This window comes from Macrotis lagotis, chromosome X (genome assembly GCF_037893015.1).
Source record: "Macrotis lagotis isolate mMagLag1 chromosome X, bilby.v1.9.chrom.fasta, whole genome shotgun sequence".
Taxonomy (NCBI): Eukaryota; Metazoa; Chordata; class Mammalia; order Peramelemorphia; family Peramelidae; genus Macrotis; species Macrotis lagotis.
The window spans coordinates 170,590,028-170,610,426 of NC_133666.1; the positions used below are offsets into that span (position 1 = coordinate 170,590,028).

Sequence of the window (20,399 nt, forward strand, 5' to 3'; positions counted from 1 at the left end):
GAACCAATCAACTTAATCTCTCATTTACAAATCTTTTCCTCTTCTATAAAATGGGAATAATAATAATAGCTATCCACATTTATTGAAAGGATAAAATAATTGCAAAATATTTTGTAAACTTTAAAGCATCATAGATGCTATTATCAGCACCCTTAGGGCTGGGCAGCTAGGTCACCCAGGGTATAGAGTGCCAGCCCTGTAGTCAAGAAGATCTCAGTTCAAATCTGAACTCAGACACTACCTGTGTGACCCTGAGCAAGTCACTTATCTTTTTGCCTCAGTTTCCCCATATAAAATAAACTGAAGAAGGAAATGACAAATCATTCTAGTATTTTTCCAAGAGAACCCCAAAAGGGATCACAGTCAGTCACAGAGATTGAACTGTAGGGTTGGGCACCCAAAGATTTTTGATGAATATGGGGAAAATGATAAAAGAACTGATATTTATGTCTCTTAAAAATTTACAAAGTGCTTTACATTCATCCATACATACATCATAAATATTCTATCATAGTTTATTTATATGTATTATATGTATTGAAAATTGTGTTTCTATTGTTTTTCTCCACCCCATGCCCCATTCTTGTAAAGATCTGTAAGGCAAGAGAGAAGAACTCAACTTGAATGTGTTTTACATGTCACCAAGTGAACAGGAAAGGGAGGCAGCTAGGCTGTGCAGTGAATAGAGGACCTGCCCTGGAGTCAGGAGGACCTGAATTCAAATCTGGTCTCATACACTTAATAGCTGTGTCACTTAACAATTGCCTCCAAAAAACAGGTGATTGGAAGAAAAAACCAACGGTAATCAATAAGCTTTCTGTGTAAATGTCTTTATTTTAAAAAATACAAGAAAGAGTATATTGGGGTGGGGATATCCACACAGTGAATAAGGAGTATTTAAGGAACAGACACCCTCATTTAACCCATCCTGGGAATGCCCTGAAAGAATGAGAATACCCAGGAACAAGGAACAAGGGGCATGAGTCTGGGAAGGAAGTCCCCCAACCCCATCTGTAACATCTGCCAAAATGAAATATATACCTATACTTAGCACCCACCCTCTCAGGTTATAGCTCAGGTTGGGGACATGCAAATGGCTTCTGCCCATGTGCAAGAGCTCTGAACCTCAAATTGTGAGTCTCCTCCCCAACACCCCCCCAGGCAAATTAATGGCTCTCTTAAGAGATTCTTCAGCTCTTCTTAATACCTCTTCCCCAAAGTCTAGTAAGATCTTATCCTTCTAGGTCTCCTTTCTAGGATATAGCCATCTATATGTACCCCCCTCCTTAAAGTCATCTAAGTTGACATTCATCTGTAATCACTCATATACCACACACACACACACACACACATACACACACTTCACACTTTCCTTACATTTGCACTCTCATACAACTTATATGTCTCTATTGATAATCTCTTTCATTTGAGTCCCACTCATATCTGGAATGAATGAATGAATGAATGAATGAATGAATGAATCTGGGATTTTCCCAAGGCTAAAATTAAAATGCCTGTAAAATCTGTAACTACCTTCATACCTATGCTTTGTTCACATATCTGAACCCCTTTTTACACATTTGCTGAGCTTCTAACTATTGCCTTCCCCTCTCTTTTCCCTCTAGAGAACCTTCTAAGAACTCAAAGTGGTTTATTATTTCTGGCAAATATCCTACTTCAGGTCTGGCAGGGCAGGGCTTAAGTCCAACATCCATTGTAAATCCATACTGACCATGATTTCCAAGGATTCATTAACCCCCTAGAGTGGAGAAAGGTTTGAAGGGGCTTTTTTTTTATAGCATTACAGCTAAATATAAACCTCAGGAAAGGGTCTCCCAGGGCCAGAGGAGTCGGAGGGATAGGGACCAGAGAGGTGGAGGCTATGGCTGCTTTGGGGGTATATCTCTGGCACAGTCCTATCAGTGTTAGTTCCTAGGGGAAGGAGTGGGAGGGAATCCAAAAGGAAAAAGAAGCTGAAACTCCCAACTCAGATTTGTTCTTTGTGTTTCACATGAGCCAGCTTGACATTCTCCTGTTCGGTAGAAGGAGGTGGAGTCTCCAGGTGAAACCCGATCATGAGCTGATAGACTAAAACTCCACATATAGAACCAAGAAGCGGTGAGACAATGGGGACCCACCACCAGTATCGACCCGTTCTGGAGAGAAAGAAAAAGGGTAAATTTGTGTGAGATCCCTAGCATGGCCCAGACACACCAACTTACCAAGGTCATAATAAGGTATAAGTATATATTTAAAGGTAATCTAAAGGACATTGGATATTGCCCTCATGGCTCTTTAGAGGGAGGATCGAAAACATGAAAAGTCCAAAGAGGGGAACCAGTTTGGAAGCTGGAAATAGGAGCTAAAGTAGGGGAGTAGCAGGGCATCTATCACTTACGTGAAGACCTCAGAACCCCAACCGGCAATGGCAGTGAAGAGGCGGGGACCAAAATCTCGAGCTGGGTTAACAGCATAACCAGAGTTGAAGCCCATGGATGTACCAATGACTAGGACCACAAATCCAACAGTAAAGGCTTCCAGACCTCGAGGAACTGGATTGTTGTGGGGATCCACAATAGCCAACACACAGACGATGAGGGATGCTGTGCCAATGAACTAGGATGGAAGAATCAAGATTGAGAAAAAGCTCTGGAGCCACAACAAATCCAAGGTCTCCCTAACCTTTAAGTCCCCGATCTCACTCCCCTGGCTGTCTACAAAGCCTTTTCCACTTCCTCAAATTTTTTCTTTCCTCTTCACTTCTTCAAAACTTATTGGAGGTTGAACACAAGATCTACATCCTCAAGGAAGCATCCCTGACTGGCTGAAGTATCCCCACTCTTGAAATTGGAGCTACAGATTTGTATTACCCTGCTTCATCCTTTATCTTATTTAAATCTTATTTCCCCCCAGTTAGGTTGAATTTGCTGCAGTGGAGACAGAACCTTCTCCTTCTGTCTTTCTTAAAGAAGGTTGAAGGGAAGGCATAATGAGACTGAGGACCTCACCCCAAAGCATCTTACCTGGTCAAAGAAGCCATTGACCATGTCCAAGTGGCCAGAAGGATAGGTGGCAAATATGCCAGCAGTGCCATTGGGACCAGAGACAAAAAGTTCATTATCAGCAAAGGCCCAAATTGCATCTGAAGAAAGATCAAACCAGAGGCAAAGGATGAGGATGGAACACCACCAACTCCCCACTATGCAAGGGGATCAGAGTAGGGAAACAGGAATCTTTACCCCTTTCCACTGAGCCCATCTTACCTTCTGTGAGTCACAGAAAGGTGGGAAAGGTGAGAGGTGGGGAGAAGCTGTCAAATTTCCCAGATAAAATTTGCCCTCCTATAAATCTCATACACATATCCTCAGCATAGGCTTCCAAAGAGTGAGGAAAAGATATTCCTAACATACCCTGGAGGACCATTGTCATTGAGCAAGGGTTAAGGAGAATGCTCCATCAGGATGTGCTGGCTCATCCATTCCATGATCTATTCAAGTGTATATGCAACCCAGTTAAAGTAGGAAATTTATGTTGTTCCACTCAGGTAACATAAAATAATTTTTAAAATAACCACCTTATATGGGGGGGAGGGTGGGGAGAGAGGGTCAGGTGTTGAGTAACCAATCTCTGGTGTTACCCAACTTGTTTATCTCTCCCCTCTACTGCTCCTTTGTTCACCTCTTCAGGAGCCAGTGAGTCATGTACTCAAGTGGCTGGAGGGTGGAGCAGCCCCCCATCAGCACCTGGCCACTATGGTGGCAGGATATGTCAGTGACTAAGGATTGGGGGAATGGAGGGAAAAAGGAGCAAGGAAGAGGAATTAAAAAGGGGAAGGTAAGGAATTAAGGGTGTGTTGTATAAAAAGTAGAACACTAAAATAGGGGAGATGATTTCAGAATTCTTGTGAGTCCTCACCATAATACAGCCCAAAGACAATCCCAGCTCCTAGAAAGGCCCCCAGTGTCTGGGCCAATGCATAGATAGGCAACTTGATCCAGGGCTCTCTTGCCAGGAAGCACATGGCAAAGGTCACAGCTGGATTCAGATGGGCCCCTGGATAGAGAGAAGACACCATTCAGACAAAGATAGGGAGGGTAAAACAGGAGAGGAGCTAGACATTTAATATCTTATTCCTAGTTAACGTCCTGACCCTTAAGCTTTCACCTAGGAGGCTAGGACAATTGATCAAAACTGTAAAGAGGCAGGTTTCAACTTGATATAGAGAAGAATATATTCTTTTTTTATTTTATCTTTACTTTTTTTTATTTAAGGTAATGGAGTTGTAACTTTCCCAGGGTCACACAACTAGGTAATTATTAAGTGTCTGAGGCTGGATTTGAACTCAGGGCCTCCTGACTCTAGGAACAGTGCTCTATCCACTGTGCCACCTAGCTGCCCCAAGAATATATTCTTTTTTTTTTTTTAGGTTTTTTACAAGGCAAATGGGGTTAAGTGGCTTGCCCAAGGCCACACAGCTAGGTAATTATTAAGTGTCTGAGACCAGATTTGACGCCACCTAGCCGCCCCAAGAATATATTCTTTAAACAGAAAAGGAGAGGGGACTTTCCATCAGAGTCAGGAAGACATCTTTTCAGAGATTCTATGGAAAGATATCCTATAAAGGTTAGAATATTTCAATTCTAGGTTTCTAAAATACATGATAGAAACCTTTACTCTGGGGAACGGGCCCACAGGTTAGGGTGCATCCAGTATCTAAGGGGAAGCATTCTAGAGGTCAAGTAAAGAAACCTACAAAAAACAGAACATTAAGAGGGAGGAGACATACCAGACACTTGGCCAGCAATAAGGATACCAAGTGTGACTGCAAAGCCAAAAGCCAGGTTGATGGTAAGAAAGCCACCGTGGGTTCCTCTGCTCAGCACAACCTGGGCCACAGAGCCACAGCCAAACATCTGTGATGGAGAAATATGGAGTAAGATTCAGGATCATTGATATGGCATGGGAGCTTCTAGTCAATGCTACCAAAATAGATACCCATTTATGCTTACAAATATGCTTCATTTATGCTCATAGACACACCTAACCAATTTCCTTCCTGCTCTCAGTGGAGGACCTCCCTTCTACAAAATAATAACATAATATAGCCTGAAAGAAATCATTTGAAAAGCAGCTATGGACAAGTATAAAGAGCAATGAACTAGGAATCATGAGGCTGAGTTATAGCTCTGGTTCAATCATTGTATGATCTTGGGAACATCCTTTAACCTCTTGAAGTTAGAAATTTCCTCATCTGTGAATTTGGGGTACCAATCTCCTCCCTATCAGTCTTACAATATTATATTAAGTGATACAAGACCATGTGGAAAATGATTTGAAAATCGGAAATTTGAGGGGATTACAATGATTTCATTCCAGGGTTCTTTTATACAAGGGTTCTTATATCCTTTAGCTTTCAGTTCTCTGACATAATACATATTTCATTTCTGATAATGACAGTTTATTAGGGCCTCCCACCTCAGAAAATTCCCTACAAGATCTTGATGATTTCAATTCTTCCTTTCCTACTTTTCCTATAAGATCCAGTAGGGCAGTTAGATGGCACAGTAGAGAGAGCACTGGCTTTGGAATTAGGAGGATGGGAGTTAAAATCCAGCCTTTGACACTTACTAGCTGTGTGACCTTGGGCAAGTTACTTAACCCTGATTGCCTCTCATCCAGGCCATCTCCAGTTATCTAGATTCATATCTGGCCACTGGGCCCAGATGTCTCTGGAGGAGAAAGTAAGGCTGGTGACTTAGTACAGCATCCCCTCACTCAAATCCAATCATGTGCTTGTCATGGCATCACCTCCCTGATGTTGTGGTCTTCTTCGGAATGAAAGACAAACATTGTAAGACCCAGTGATCTACTAAATTCCTAAATTCTCAAGGAATCAAAATGATCTAACTATAAACATCTAATTTGGGTCTTTCCTCCTTCATCCTCTTCTCATTGTCCCTCCATCTCCAAGTACGATCCATCAGCCCTGGATAATTACAACATATGGAATCAAGATGCCCAAGGTATCAGAATAAAATTGGAGTCACTTACAAGCCTTGCTTCCTCTGATGAGACAGACAAAAAGGAAGACAGGGGAAAGGCCAAGATAGTGGATTAATCTGGGGTTAGGATCTCTGGGTCTCATCCAACTAGTAGACTATAAATTTCAGGACAGTTACACATATGCGTTATCGGAAGGAGTTTCCTTCAGGGAGGAATTGAGTACATTGATTATATTATAGTTCTGGAACAACAAAAATCCTCTCCACACAAATGTGCAACCTCCAGACTCAGTTGCAGGCACAAGGTAGTAATATAGGATTCTCAAAACAAAATTCTGACTTCTCCCCTCCCCACCAACACACACACACACACACACACACACACACACACACACACACATACACACACATCCCATGCCCTAACAAGTCCTAGTTAATATCTTTTCCCTCTGTGAGTTCCTACAAGCCTTTAATGCCGCTCATTAGGCACTGAATTCCTTAAGCCCTTTCAACTTCTTATATTGTTATCTTGAGCTGGCATTTAAGACTGATTTTATTGTTTAATCTCTGTCTCTCCACTTCTCTCCCCTTCCCCCCACCTCACATGGCTGAGGACCAAGAGGGTAAGTGAGGGGGAGGTGAAAAATGGATAAATGTTTACTTGATTTGAATCCTTGCCCAACTGAGGTGTGAAGAGCCTTAATTAATCTCTCTCTCTGGAGAGAAGGAAAAGGAAGGCAAAGATTTATTTTTCAAGTGATATCAAGGCTAAAGGAGAGGAGGATAGTGAAAAGACAGGAGAGATGGGGGGAGGACAAAAACACTTGGAGAATCTTTAATGCAAATTCAATTTAACAAACTTTTGAGAGAGAAATAGAGAAGAGTGATAAGGAAGAAAATCCAGAGTCAGAAAGACTATTTAAAAAGGGAAGTGCCAATAAAGTATCAGGTAATTCCACCCCATTTGAATAAAAAGATAAGTAGGTAAAGACCAAAGGTATGAAATGACAGAAAAGGGCAAAGAACAAAAGTTGGAGTAAAGCCATCAGGGAAAGCTTGCCTAACCCTGGGACCCTTGTGTTCTGACCTAGACCAGGATCCAGCCTCCATTCTATTCGCCAGTTGTTTGAGATCTGGTTTAATTCTAGAGACTAGGGAACAGAGTGGGGATGACTAATTTTCCTCTTCCTCGCCCTGGAGGTCATTTTGGCCTATCACCCTATCTTTCTCTACTGGCCCCTTCTCCCTCTTGTCAGGAGACAAATGGGGTTGGGGGCCTGTCTAGTTCTCAGCAACACTCCTCCAGTTTTTTTTTAAGTTTTCTCTCTTCTGGACATTTAACCTCACTCAGTCTCTCTAGTTGCAAGATTTCCCCCACCTACATGAACCATAGAGACCTTCAAACCTCCATGATACTTAACCCTAAGGCACCCAGGGCTACCCCGTCTCCCCTCATCCTATCCCCAGTGCTCCTGAGTCATCCCCATCCCCTCTCTCCCAAAGTTTCTACCCATTGAGACATTAAACTCATTTAGCTTTCACTGGCACACCAATACCCATATCCACATGCACTTGAAAGGCACCTCCACAAACACCACACCCCAATCCCCCTAGTCAGTATACAGTGAGATTATTTCTCTAATCCCTTAGCGGGATAGGCAGAGTACTTTCCCATGCCAAGAATCTTCAATGATTCTGCTTAGTTTCTTCTCATTTCACAGTGAAGAGCAGGAGGATGGGGCAAAGGTTTCCTTCAAAAATAGAACCATCCCCATTTCCTTCTAAATTTTAAAAATGTCATTTTTAAGATGTGGGGGGTGGGAATGGGGAATGAATCCATGAATTGATTAGAAATAGATTCTCAAGACCACTGAGTTCTACTCCCAACCTTTTCTTCTCTAACACCTCAATGCATGTAGGCATGGGATGGGTTGAGGCAGGCAGAGAGAGAGAAGAGACACTGGGATCTAGTTCTGTTCCCAGATTCCACCTTAAATTTCTGTCTTTTTATCTTGCCAAAAAATAGAGCTGTCTTGCTTTGACATAATTATGTCAAAACAACGATGATACAGGGAACCTCTGTCTTCAAATCCCACCCCATATCCTGGCCTTCTTTTCTACCAACTGAGGCACCATCTTGCCTGGATATAAACTACCTGCAGATAGGATGGCTATAGATGTTTCCAGAGGGCTGATAGAGCCTTGCCAACCAGTCTACTTTAGGGCAAAGGGGATAGTGGCAAAGGGCATTCTCTCCTTGTCTTTCCCTCTTTCCAAATCAAGCGTTTTATCTTGAAGTTGTGTTTTCATTGGTCAGGCCTCCCCATATATCTATAAACCCTTTTCTAACTGCCTCCAACAAACTGATCACTGCCCTTCATCAAGCAGAGATCCTAGGGCAATAGATAATAATGAGACACTCCCCATTCTAACCACACATAGATACACACACACACACACACACACACACACACACACACACACCTGTTCAGCTTCACCTTGACCTAGCCCCTTAACCCTTGCCCTGCTCCACCCATATTCACTCCAACCTCCAACCATGGTATCCCACCCAAACATCCACCAAGTTTTTGCAAGTTTTTGCAAGGCAATGGGGTTAAGTGGCTTGCCCAAGGCCACACAGCTAGGTAATTATTAAGTGTCTGAGACTGATTTGGACCCAGGTACTCCTGACTCCAAGGCCGGTGCTCTATCCACTAGGCAACCTAGCCTCCCCCAACCCTTTTATTTTGGTTACTGTTTGCACAGAGCACTTAACATAGCTCCAAGGGGAATGAAAGAGTTATAAGAGCAGTAACTGGAAGAGGAAAATAGAGACGTATACAATATAAACAAGATAACTAAGAATAAATGTAACAGAGTAACTAAGTATAATTAAGAGCAACTACAATCAAAAATAACAATAAAACCAAGAATAACCAGCTACCATGACATAGAGTAAAAATAAGCGAGCCATAGAAGAATAAAAGAGGAAGAAAGTAAAGGTAGTGGAAGTTACCAAGAACAATCACGAATAAAGTGAGGGTAATTTCATTTTTCTCTTCACCAGATGAGTTCAGCTCTCTAGGTGGCAGGGATCACAGACTCTATCTAATCCACCTCCCTTATTTAACACTTAGGAAAATCGAGACCTAGGGAGATTATGTGACTGGTCACAGAGATGAGTGAGAGAGGCAAGACTCAAGCCTAGGAAACTCCAGTTCTCAGTCACTCCTCTTGCCAGCTCCGTAAACTTAAGGGCACTTCCTCAGTGCTCGCCCTCCTATCTACAAGGACCCAGCTCAGGCTAACATCCGCAAGCCAGTCATCCCCAGATCCTCGAGACTAATCCCTCAAGGAGCCCCAACCCTCCACTGATTCCAGATCACAATATCTTTTATTCGGTGTAACTTTTGGACTTTTCTAAGTTTAATTATTCATTAGGGACCAGACGCTGTTGTCTTAATAATTCCCAACCAGCCGTCTCAACCCCATTCCTTCCTGGCAAAAGTCGCGGACACTTGGCCCTTCCCACCTTGAAGCTGGTTAGAGCCAGGATTTCAGGAGATGAGGGGTCAGGTGGAAGGTGTGGGAGTTCAAGGCTTCAAGGGGAGCCCTTAGCAGCGCTCCCCCAGGTGGGCCCTGTCCTTCTTAGTCCCTGATGGAGAGGTTGCCAATGGAAAGGACAGGGCTGTCTGGGGGTTGGAGTAGAAAAAACAGAGAGGGCAATGAAGGGACTAGGTGGGATGGCTCTGGGGACCTGGGGAGGGAAGGGGTAGAATTCTGGCCCCAAGGAGGCCCGGCCCCTCCCGCGCTTCCTCCGGTCCCGGGCCTCCCCTTACCACCAATATCAGCGTCCCGAGACATTCAGCGAGAGCCTGGCGCAGCAGCCGGTACCGAATCCGCAGCAGCTCCCCGCAGCGCGACACCAGCTCCTTCTGACGACCCATGGTTCCGAGTGGGGACGCGGGATGGTGGGGCAAGACCCGGTGGGGGAGAGTGGAGTGCGCGTGGGAGCCGGAGCCGCAGGTGTCAGAGGGGCCGGGAGCGCACCCTGGGCTGCGGCGCTGCGGGGCCCTGCCGGCTGGCTGGCCCCTTTATAGGGAGGCTCGGCTTCCCGGCCCGCCCAGCCCCAGCCCTGGCCCCAGAGGCGGAGAGGGGCGCGCCGGCTAGAGGCTCCCGGGGAGGCGCCAGCTCCACCCACTGCGCGAGACCCCCACTCTGTGGACCAATTTTTTTCCTCCCTTAGAAAATGTCCCAAGTAGTTTCAGGATGTGACCCACCTCGTCTGCAACTGAAATGGGAGGAGACCCTCGCCCTCCCCGCCCCTGTCCCCCTCCTCCATTGGGTAACCGGCTTTGGGATTTTGGAGAGAGGTGAAGCTAGGCAACCACCGAGTACTGAGCCCCCTCCTCCACACCGCCTCTGGCCCCTCTCCCCTTTTCCTTAGAAGCCAGTCTTTCTCCACTAAGTCAACAAACACTGATGCTAACACAAAGAAGAGCAAAAATATTCTTGTTTTTCTGCAGCCGATATTCCAACGGGGGAAACAATATGCTGACTATTATGTCAGTGTCTATATATGTTGACAGTCGATGGAAAAATTTCTTTTTTTTAACATTTTAACATTTTGTTTTCCAATCATATACAATAGTAATATGTACCCATCATTTTTTGCAAGGCTCTGAATGCTACAATTTCCCCCCCCCCCCCCCCCACCGAAGTCTCTTCATTGTTGATGGAAGTAATTTCAAAGGGAAGACACTCGCTGTGGGGAGGGAGAAGGGAGAGGTGGAGAGCCGGGTGGAATAGGAGGACCAGGGCGAAAAGTCTGAAGATGGGATTTGAGCCGAGGATCCAAGGCAACCGGGAAAGCAGGTGAAGGGGGGAAAGCGTGGCGGGGAGGGATTTGGGGGGCTTAGGAGGAAGGGCAAGAAGGCGGATTGCGTTGGAAGGGAGCAAAGTTCTCTGAACCTCGGGTTTCGCATCTGCTAAAATGAGGAGATTGGACTAGGGACCTCCAGCTCTAAAAGTCTTGGATACTATGTTTTTCAACTAAACAATCAATCATATACTCTAAACAGTGCCACACGAGGAGATCACATATGCTGTGGAAATTGTATGTTCTGTATGGCCGTGTGCCCCTGGGTCCTATGTTCTCTCCTAAGATTTGCCTCTTATTTTTTCTGACTTTTTTTTTAGGTTTTTGCAAGGCAAATGGGGTTAAGTGGCTTGCCCAAGGCCACACGGCTAGGTAATTAAGTGTTTGAGATCGGATTTGAACCCAGGTACTCCTGACTCCAGGGCCGGTGCTTTATCCACTGCGCCACCTAGCCGCCCCTTTTTCTGATTTTTCTTCAAGAAAGTTTGAAACCCACCTTCTGCAGCAGACGTTTTCTCACCTCCCTACCTCCACTTCACTTCAGAAATTACTTCCCATCCACTCCATGTAGATTTTCTAAGTACCTAGTTATTTGTTTCTCGCCTCATCAGATTATGATCTCCATGCCAGAAGGAGCTGTTTTTGTCTTTCTTTATATTCCCAGCTCTCCTAGCACAATGTCTGGCACATGGTAGGCTCTTAATGCTCGTTGACTGATATTCTGCAAGATAGGACAGAGCTAGAATCAGCAACTCAAAGTCCACAATATCATAGCTGAAAGGAGCCTCGGAGCTCATCTAGTCCATTTTTTGCAGGCAAGGACACTGAGTTCTGAGACGTGACTAGATTTGCTCAATATCACCTACCAGCACAGTTAGTGTTTGAACTCGAAACCTTTTGACTTCAAATCCAACACTTTTTTTTCCAGTTGAGAAAGAAGTTGAAACTTCCAAATTTAAAGAGTAGGACACTTCCTCTCATAGAAGCCCTTGCTAGTGACTCACTCCTGAGGGTGAATGGGCACCAGAAAAGAAGAAATCATATAAGGAAAGACTTGGTAACAATTAGAACTGTTCAAAAAATTTAAATAAGCCAGAGAGAGAGAGTTCTGATCACTGGGGGTCTTGGAATGGAAGTTAAAGGAATACTTATGAGATATGTTGTAAAAGAGATTTCTGTTCAGGGAAACTTTGAACCTCAGAGCTCCCTTCCAACAGTGAGAGATACTCTGCTTCTAGGATTCTGTGATTTCTATGTTCCATCTTCCATGTTCTGTATGACTATATTTGTGCATACTGTATATTCTGTGCCCAAGATGCTAAGAGAGTAAGGAGTGCCTGCTATTGGAACCTGATTAAAAATATAGTTATCCCTCCCATTTGGAGACTTTCCCTGTCCTCTTTTCAATATATCTTGGATAGACATAAGAAATTAAATGGGAATATTTTGGGAGTTTCTGAAAGCTACAAATGACACATGAAGGTCAGCAGACAACATAGAAAATATTTTAAAAACCCAGAAATACATGAAATATATGTATAATATTGTATCATATCAACACATTTTATCTTTTACTATCATAATAATTCAAACTTCTTCTCTGGTATGAAGGGAAGGCCAAAAAATTTCACACAGATTTTTCCAGATCACAGGGGTGCTGTGCTCCAGCCCCTGTGATATGGAAGGGATATAATTGAGAAATATTCAACAAAATAAAAATATGGTAAACATAGATAAAATTACACTTTGAAACTATGTCAAAATGCAGCCTGTGGGGATGCTTTTGTAGGGATAATTGACTGCAGTTTCTATTTGAGCTTGACAACCATTGTCCTGGATGATTTGTGTAAAAATGTGAACAAGAATTGCATAGGAGGAGGTGATTTCTTTGGGGAGAGGAAGTGCCGGGAATAAGATCAAAGATCTGTTAAAGTTCCCAAGCAAACATGTTCAATGTAACTATCTATGCATGCTAAGACATATAGTTCACATTGTACATATTCATATGTGCTCCATATACACCCCCAGATCTATCCAGGGGGTAGTGTCCTCATATGGAAGTATTGTTCTAAAAAGAACAAAAAAGACAGGGCAGCCAGGTGGTGCAGTGGATAGAGCACTGACCCTGAAGTCAGGAAGGACCTAAGTTTAAATCCAGCCTCAGACATTCAACAATTGTCTAACTGTGTGACCTCAGGCAAGTCACTTAACCCCACTGCCATGTTAAAAAAAACAAACAAAAAAAGACCTTTTTCCAGTGAGTTTTCACCTAGTTCCTAGGTAATAGATTGACTATACCTTTAAAGAGACATTTTTAAACTTGATGATAATTAACTTTAAAGAATATGTACTTTGGTAACTATCTCAATATAATTGATTTCCTTCATAATCTTATGTATTTTATTCACTTCAAAACATTATTCTAGGGGTGACTAGGTGGTGCAGTGGATAAAGTACTGGCCCTGGAGTCAGGAGTTCCTGGGTTCAAATCCTGTCTCAGACACTTAATAATTACCTAGCTGTGTGGCCTTGGGCAAGCCACTTAACCCCATTTGCCTTGCAGAAAAAAAATTATTCTAAGAAGGGGTAAATAGGCTTCATCAGACCATCAAAGGGGTCCATGGCATGTGTAAAAGTTAAAAACCTCTTGCTTTAAAGAATTTGAGAACCTTGCTTGGAAATGGGATCATTGATCTTAATCTGATTCTGAATCGTCAATATGACAGGAAAGGGGAGCCCTGGGGCCTTCTAAGGAAAATGGCTCACCCAACCACCCACAGCAACTGACACACAAATTTCATAAATGGGAAACTGAGCCACGATACAGATCTTAGGTGAGTCACAGACCTCAATCAAAATAATGACCTAGGAAAATAGTTACCTCACGTGCCCCTGGGATCAAAGAGTGAGGAAGAAAAGCTCTTATCCCCATCACTCAGGAACCCTAATCAAAGACCCTGGCAGTGATTTAAGGGAACTTGCAGGGTCAGAGAGAATTGTGTCCAAAGTCTAAGCTGAGGGAAGGAATATCTGGCTCCAAGGATGGCTAGGAAGTAAGACTGAAAGTTCATAGGTAAAGCTAACTGGGCATGATGCCCAAATGATTATTCGCATCCAGAGTCAGTGAAAACAAAAACACATATAGGCAAACACAATCAGTCACACAGATACATCAACCTGACTGTCGTTCACAATCTCAAACATATTCAAACTGACACTCATTCATACAGGTTTACAGATAGACCCATCAAAAACAAACAAAAACAATAGCCAAAAAAGAAAAAGAAAAGACCTTGCTCACACATATTACTTTTTCTTTAAGTAATCCTTTTTGGCCCAGGGGGATCAGCTCTCCTAGAGACAAACCAGTTCACCCCCTCTCTCCACATTTCCTACCCCTTCCCCACCAAGGGTTGTCATCATGAGTCACAGAGAGGTTACCAGCACTGCCTGCCTCTTATTGACTGAGCTGGTGACTCAAAATTAGAAGTGCTTAGTTAGGAAAGAATCTTGAATACAGGATTACAGATACATAGAACTTAGCATCATAAAATGAAAAAAGTATGGAACCGGGAAACCTGGAAACAGAGAACTTTCAAGTTTCATAGGATCCTAGGAAGGATTCTAGAAGCTTATGAAAGAGGAGGGAGAGAGGTGGTGTAGTGGATAGAGCATGACCATGGAGTCAGAGTTCAAACCTGGTCCTAGATGCTTATTAACTGTGTGGCCCTGGGCAAGTCACTTAACCTTGATTGCCTCCAAAAAAGAGGAGGGAGAAAGGCAGGGGACCCTAGGCCACATGGAAGTAATTCTTCCTACTCTAAACCTGGAGTTTGTCACTCTTGAGGGGATATAACTTTGTCTTTCCTCTGCCAAAGTTCCCTTCCCTTCATATCTCATCCCTCTCTCATCCAGACTGTCTGCCCTAGAGGCTAAAGTAGAGTCCTAGTTCCATGACATTTCATATCTGACAGATGCTTTGTAGATCACAGAATCTAACCCTTTTATTTGATGGGATGAGGGAACTGAGGCCAAGGAAAAGTTATGATTTATTCCATCATGCAGTCAGTTAAGGACAGAGCCTGGTTTAGAATGCAGGTAACTCCACTTTGTCAATTCCTAATGTTTTTCCTGTCTCCCTTTTGCAGTGATCTAATTCAATCCCATATCCCTCAGAATGTCTACATCGTGTGCACTTTCAAATGGGTATAAATCTGTGAGAGAAATCTAGGAACTGAGCAGGACAGCTGTTTAGAGACAATAGGTGCCAACATAGAGAAAGAAGGAAACGACCCTAGTATGTCTTCCTCTTCCCTTGACCTAGATTTTGCTGAATGTGGCTCTGTTAGCAGGAGTGAGAAGAGGAGCAGCTCTCTTCCCAGGATATGTGTGAGGTGATCACACACTTCAAATGTCTTTATACTCATGGACATATACAAGTACACATGTATATATGCATATTCATATATGTGTCAACACCAAGCCCCAAATGTCCAGACTGAACATACAAATATGTTCTATACTCAACTCAGTTCATTTCACCAAACATCTCTTAAATTTGCACATTAGAGGAAACAGAAAGGTAAAAATGAAACAGTGTCTGCTTCCAAGTTTATATTTTACTGGGGGATAGGGGGTGGGACTTACCTGAACAGACATACACATGTATATATACAGTTTGGGGCTCCCAGATTCCTTTAGGTTGAAATAAAAACCCTTCTTTGTTATTTAGAGTCCTTTATAAATTGGCTTGTTGACCATTCCCCATATATGATATTCCATCTCCCATCTTTGTGCTTTTGTACAGGTTGTTTCTCTCATACCTGGAATACACTGCCTTCTCATACCTGACAATCTGTAGCTTCCTTCAAGACTCAGCTCTTAGAGCAATGACGTCTTTTTTTTTTTTGCAAGACAGTGGGGTTAAGTGACTTCCCCAGTGTCACATAGAATAACATGTCTTTTAACTAATCTTATGTCTCCATGGATAGTACCTTCTTATCCTGAAATTGCTTTCTATCATCTTTGTATTTTGCCTTTTTTTAAATTTATTTGTGTTCATGTTATTACCCCACTCCCCAATAAAAATATAACATTTTGAAGAGAATGATTCCTTCTTTCTTTTTCTTCCTTCTTTCCCATTTTCTCTTTCTCTTCCTTCATTGTTTCCTTTTCTTTTTCCTTCTTTCATTTCTCCCTTCTTTCCTTTTTTATTTATTCTTCCCTTTTTCTTTTTCTTTCTCTTTCTTCATTTTTTCTTCCTTTTTTTAAATTTTTTTTTAGGTTTTTGCAAGGCAAATGGGGTTAAGTGGCTTGCCCAAGGCCACACAGCTAGGTAATTAAGTGTCTGAGACCGGATTTGAACCCAAGTACTCCTGACTCCAGGGCTGGTGCTTTATCCACTACGACACCTAGCCACCCCACTTCCTTTATTTTTCTTAACTTTTTTCTTTCACTTTTCTTTCTCTTAACTTTTTTCTTTCTTCCTTCTTTCTTTCATTTTTCTTTTTTTCTTTTTCCTCTCCTTTTCTTCCTTTCTCTTCTTCATTTTTGTTTTTCTCCCTTTATTTCTTCCTTCATTTTCTTCCTTTTCTTCTTTCTTTCCTTTCTTTTTCTTTCCCTTTTTTCTCTTCCTTCCTTTCTTCCTTCATTCTCTTTCTTTCTTTCTTTCTTTCTTTCTTCCTTCCTTTCTTTCTCTCTTTCTTTCTTTCTTTCTTTCTTTCTTTCTTTCTTTCTTTCTTTCTTTCTTTCTTTCTTTCTTTCTTTCTTTTCTTCTGTCACAGTGTCTCAATCACCTAGCATAGTGTGTCTGGTGCATGGTAGGCAATGAATAAATGCTCATTAAATGTTGAATAAGTGACTAGAAACTTTTTAGAGTTTCTACTCAACCACTAGGGAGGACTAAAATCAAAGCTGGAGGAATAGATTAGATCTAAGGCAGGGAGGAGTTGCAGAGAAAAAATGCTGGAAAAGAGGTGAGGAAGGAGGAAAAAGAGGTTCAAAGCAGATTTTCATGCGATGACTAGAGAGGGTTATGGGTTGCCTTCATGAAGGGTATTGGTTGCCATAAATACAAGGAGATCAATTTTAGACCAAAAAGATGCTTTGATTCTTATATTTGTCATCTCATTTTTGATCAACTCTCTATTGCCCCCTCCCTTAGCTCCCCTTTCCCCTCAAGATCACTCTTCTTCCCATATTATCATCACCCAGAGCATTGGAATCCCTCCTCCTTTAAACACTTAGAGCATGTGCCCAAGGTCAGAGATCAGTCTCTCCTTCCCTAACTTTTCACTCAGTCCAAAAATACTGGTCTCTGCTGGCAGTCAGGGATTCTCTAAGGATGAAATATTTCTAAAGTTGTTTCACAGACACTCATACAAGAGTATAACCCAGACATTTTTTTGTTTTTTTGTTTTGTTTTTTAGGTTTTTTTTTACTAGGCAGATGTGGCCCAAGGCCACACAGCTAGGTAATTATTAAGTGTCTGAGGTCACATTTGAACCCAGGTACTCCTGACTCCAAGGCCGGTGCTTTATCCACTACGCCACCTAGCCGCCCCCCAGACATTTTTTTAATGGGAATATTTGATGTCAGGAAATGCTGACTTTGAAGGGGCACAGTGAAAAGATCAGAGATTTTGTTCTCAAAAATTAATCTAATTGATCTGGTCTAACTTCCTTGCTTTATAGACAAGAAAATTGGAATCCAGAGGAGCAAGGTCTCTTGTCAAAAGCTACCCTACTGCTAAGTGACAGTCAAGATAATGAGCTGAGGCCCTTTACCATAGGATCTCAGTTCTTCCAGACAATCACTGGTGTCCCCTTTTCAAATAAGGGGAGATTGAGGTCTATTGAGAGTTAGTTGCTCATCCAAAATGCTAATCTAAGTGTCTCTACTCCCACATCAAGGAAAAAAGGGGAGAGGTTTTTATAGCAATTAGGGGCCAGGTGATTTTCTAGTTGGGAATTGAGTTCTTTGGGGGAACCAGAGCCTGGGGTGAACAGTCATAGGCTTTAGATGACAATTTAGATGACAGGTCCCCTCTAACATCATCAGCCTCACCTCCAGGGTTAGGCAACAGGTTCTCTGCTTCACCCTGGGTGTGAGGTGTAAACTTGGGGGAGAGGACCTGCCCCCTGTGGGTGGCTCTGACTGACGTAGGTAGGATGAGGGGGGGAGTGGGTAGTCAGAAGGGCTCTTAGGGGAAGGAGTGGCTGAGCAAGTCCCAGCCTGTCCGGACAAAAGCAGGTCTTTTGAGAAAATGAAATTTTAAATGGTGGTAGAAGCAGGGGAAGGGGGATTCAGATCTAACTGGTCTGGGGGGAAAGGAGAAATCAGTCCTAGATCATTCAAGAATTAGTGAATAGTGAAGAAGACTTTGTTTTGTTTTGTTTTTCCAGGTAGGTGGGATTTTAACTCCAAAAAAATAAACATTTCATTTGGAATTTGAGGAAACTCCATTTATTTTTTAATCCAGGAAATCATAAAGCAAGATCATAAAAGGATTTAGGGATTCCCATTCCAATAATAGACCAAGAAGAAAAAGAGAAACAATATTCTATTGACCTTAATACATTTTGCCCAGGCCTTCCTTGTACACATAAGACCCTGAATATTTAAGGTCTAAATGTATATGTAACATTCTTCTTATTTTTAACAGATTAGTTTTAATTACACAGCAGACCATTTTATTCTTGCACCTTCAGTTTCTTCTTTAGATTTGCTCTTTTCTACAAGTTGAGATTTGATTCTATGCTCAAGAATCCTTTTTGTGATTTTTGCCCTGTTTTAGCATAGTGACAACTGTTTACTCAATCGAGTCAATGCCCATATGGACAATGGTGTCATTAACTATTTCTCACTGTAGGGTGAGGATGTATTTCTTTCTGTCAACCTGGACTACTTTGCCAATTTGCTGAACTTTATGTTTCTACTAACCATCTGGACTTAGCCTTTTCCTCAATGAGAGTGTAGTAGACTATTTCTGCACTGGCTCTGTGAAAAGTAGGGAAGATATGATCTTTCCACAAATTTTGGTTCTTGCTTAGATTGTAAGGGGAGATAAATTTCACTTTGACAGGGAAGTTACCCAAGTCAATTCTGATGAGGGATTTGGGGTTGGGAGAGAGGGGATTTGGGCAATGTTGTATGAAAAAAGAGCTCAGGGCTAGAGAATGTGGAGAAACAAAATGTAAGAGATCTTGGATGATGCTGGGAGTGAATGACAGGAGTTTAGGTGGACCACAGGGCAATACCATATGGTAGTATAGCAAGAATGTAGGTCAGAAAGCAAGAAGACTTGGTAGAATCCAGATTCCAATTCCACTACTGATTAGGTAATCAGAATAGATGATTTAATATCTCTAGGCTTCAATTTCTTCACCTGTAAAATGGATATTATAATGTCTACCCTAACTACCACACTAGAGTGTTTTTCTTGTTGTTTTTGTTCATGGCTGTGATTTTGCCATCATAAGGAGCTGTCAATGAAACTCCCTGTACCAAACTCCCAAGATGTCCAAAGAAATGTAAATTCTGATCATTGAATCCTCCCAAAATATTTTTGGGCTTATGAGCTAGATTTATTTCTTAAGGATAATGCAAATCACTCTGACTCTCATTGATAGGCCAACAAAAGGTCCCAGACCAAGTCTTTCTTGATCAGTCTTTGGACTCTGGTTGACTCAGAGTCAATGCAATTAGCAATTGTTTCTGCTTTAGCCAGAAACTCTGAGGGTCTTCCCCTCCTAAATTGATTTTTTTTGACTAGGTAAAAGAGACCATTCTTTGCCTCGCTTTCTTGCCAAGCCTTAATCATTAAATGGAAGCTGCCTCTGTCAAACTGAGATCTGTTAAAGACCCTAGCTTAAAAAGGCCAAGTTCTCCCCATGAATCCAGGATCATCTCCAGCTGGCCTGATTCATATCTGGTCACAGGACCCAAATAGCTCTGGAGGAGAAAATGAGGTTGGTGACTTTGCACAGCACCCCCTCATTCAAATCCAATTTATGTGTATGTCATGGCATCACCTCTCTGATGTCAAATGAAGGACAAACACTAACACTCTCTCAGTCTATGTTAGCTGAAAACCCTTCCTTTCCAATTACTTCTAGAATAATCAAAATCAAATCCAAAGCAAACCATTATAATACAAAACTAGTAAGAAGCAATAATAACAGCTAAAGTGCTGTTTTCATACATTATTATTTCAGTTGATCTTCAGCATTTATGATTATAAGCTCCTTGAAGGCAGAGACTGTCCTTTGCCTCTTTTTGCATCCCCCAGTACCTGGCATTTAAGTTTGATTGATTGAATAATTAATTGAAATACTAGTCAAAGCCGTTAAAAACTGGCTTAGTGTGCTGCAGTGGAAGGAATTCCATTTTTGGAGCTAGAGGACTTGTGAATATCCCATCTCTTCTACATGACCAATCACTTCCCCTTTCTAGGATTCCACTGTAAAAATGAAAGTGTCACATTAAGTAGGAAATGGTTAAACAAGTTGTGGTGCATG

The 20,399-nt window shown here is 42.3% G+C and overlaps 1 protein-coding gene across 1 annotated transcript; it reads right to left on the bottom strand.

Moving 5' to 3' along the window:
* Positions 1-814: 814 nt before the first annotated feature.
* On the bottom strand, positions 815-10,058 carry AQP3 (aquaporin 3 (Gill blood group)). Its single transcript, XM_074200565.1, has 6 exons — positions 9,842-10,058; positions 4,787-4,913; positions 3,916-4,053; positions 3,024-3,142; positions 2,399-2,616; positions 815-2,156 (listed from the first exon to the last, which is right to left on the bottom strand). The coding sequence occupies exons 1-6, from the start codon at positions 9,947-9,949 to the stop codon at positions 1,988-1,990; spliced, it is 879 nt and encodes a 292-aa protein (XP_074056666.1). The 5' UTR covers positions 9,950-10,058; the 3' UTR covers positions 815-1,987.
* Between the last annotated feature and the right edge of the window lie 10,341 nt (positions 10,059-20,399).

What these genes read in the sequence shown, in the direction of transcription:
- AQP3 (XM_074200565.1), bottom strand. Translation starts at nt 9,949, where the DNA reads ATGGGTCGTCAGAAGGAGCTGGTGTCGCGCTGCGGGGAGCTGCTGCGG. An exon ending in TGTCTTTGGGCTGTATTATG is followed by an intron (nt 3,143 to 3,915) that starts GTGAGGACTCAC and finishes ATCTTTCTTCAG; the next exon opens with ATGCAATTTGGGCCTTTGCT. An exon ending in TGGGGTTCTGAGGTCTTCAC is followed by an intron (nt 2,157 to 2,398) that starts GTAAGTGATAGA and finishes CTTTCTCTCCAG; the next exon opens with AACGGGTCGATACTGGTGGT.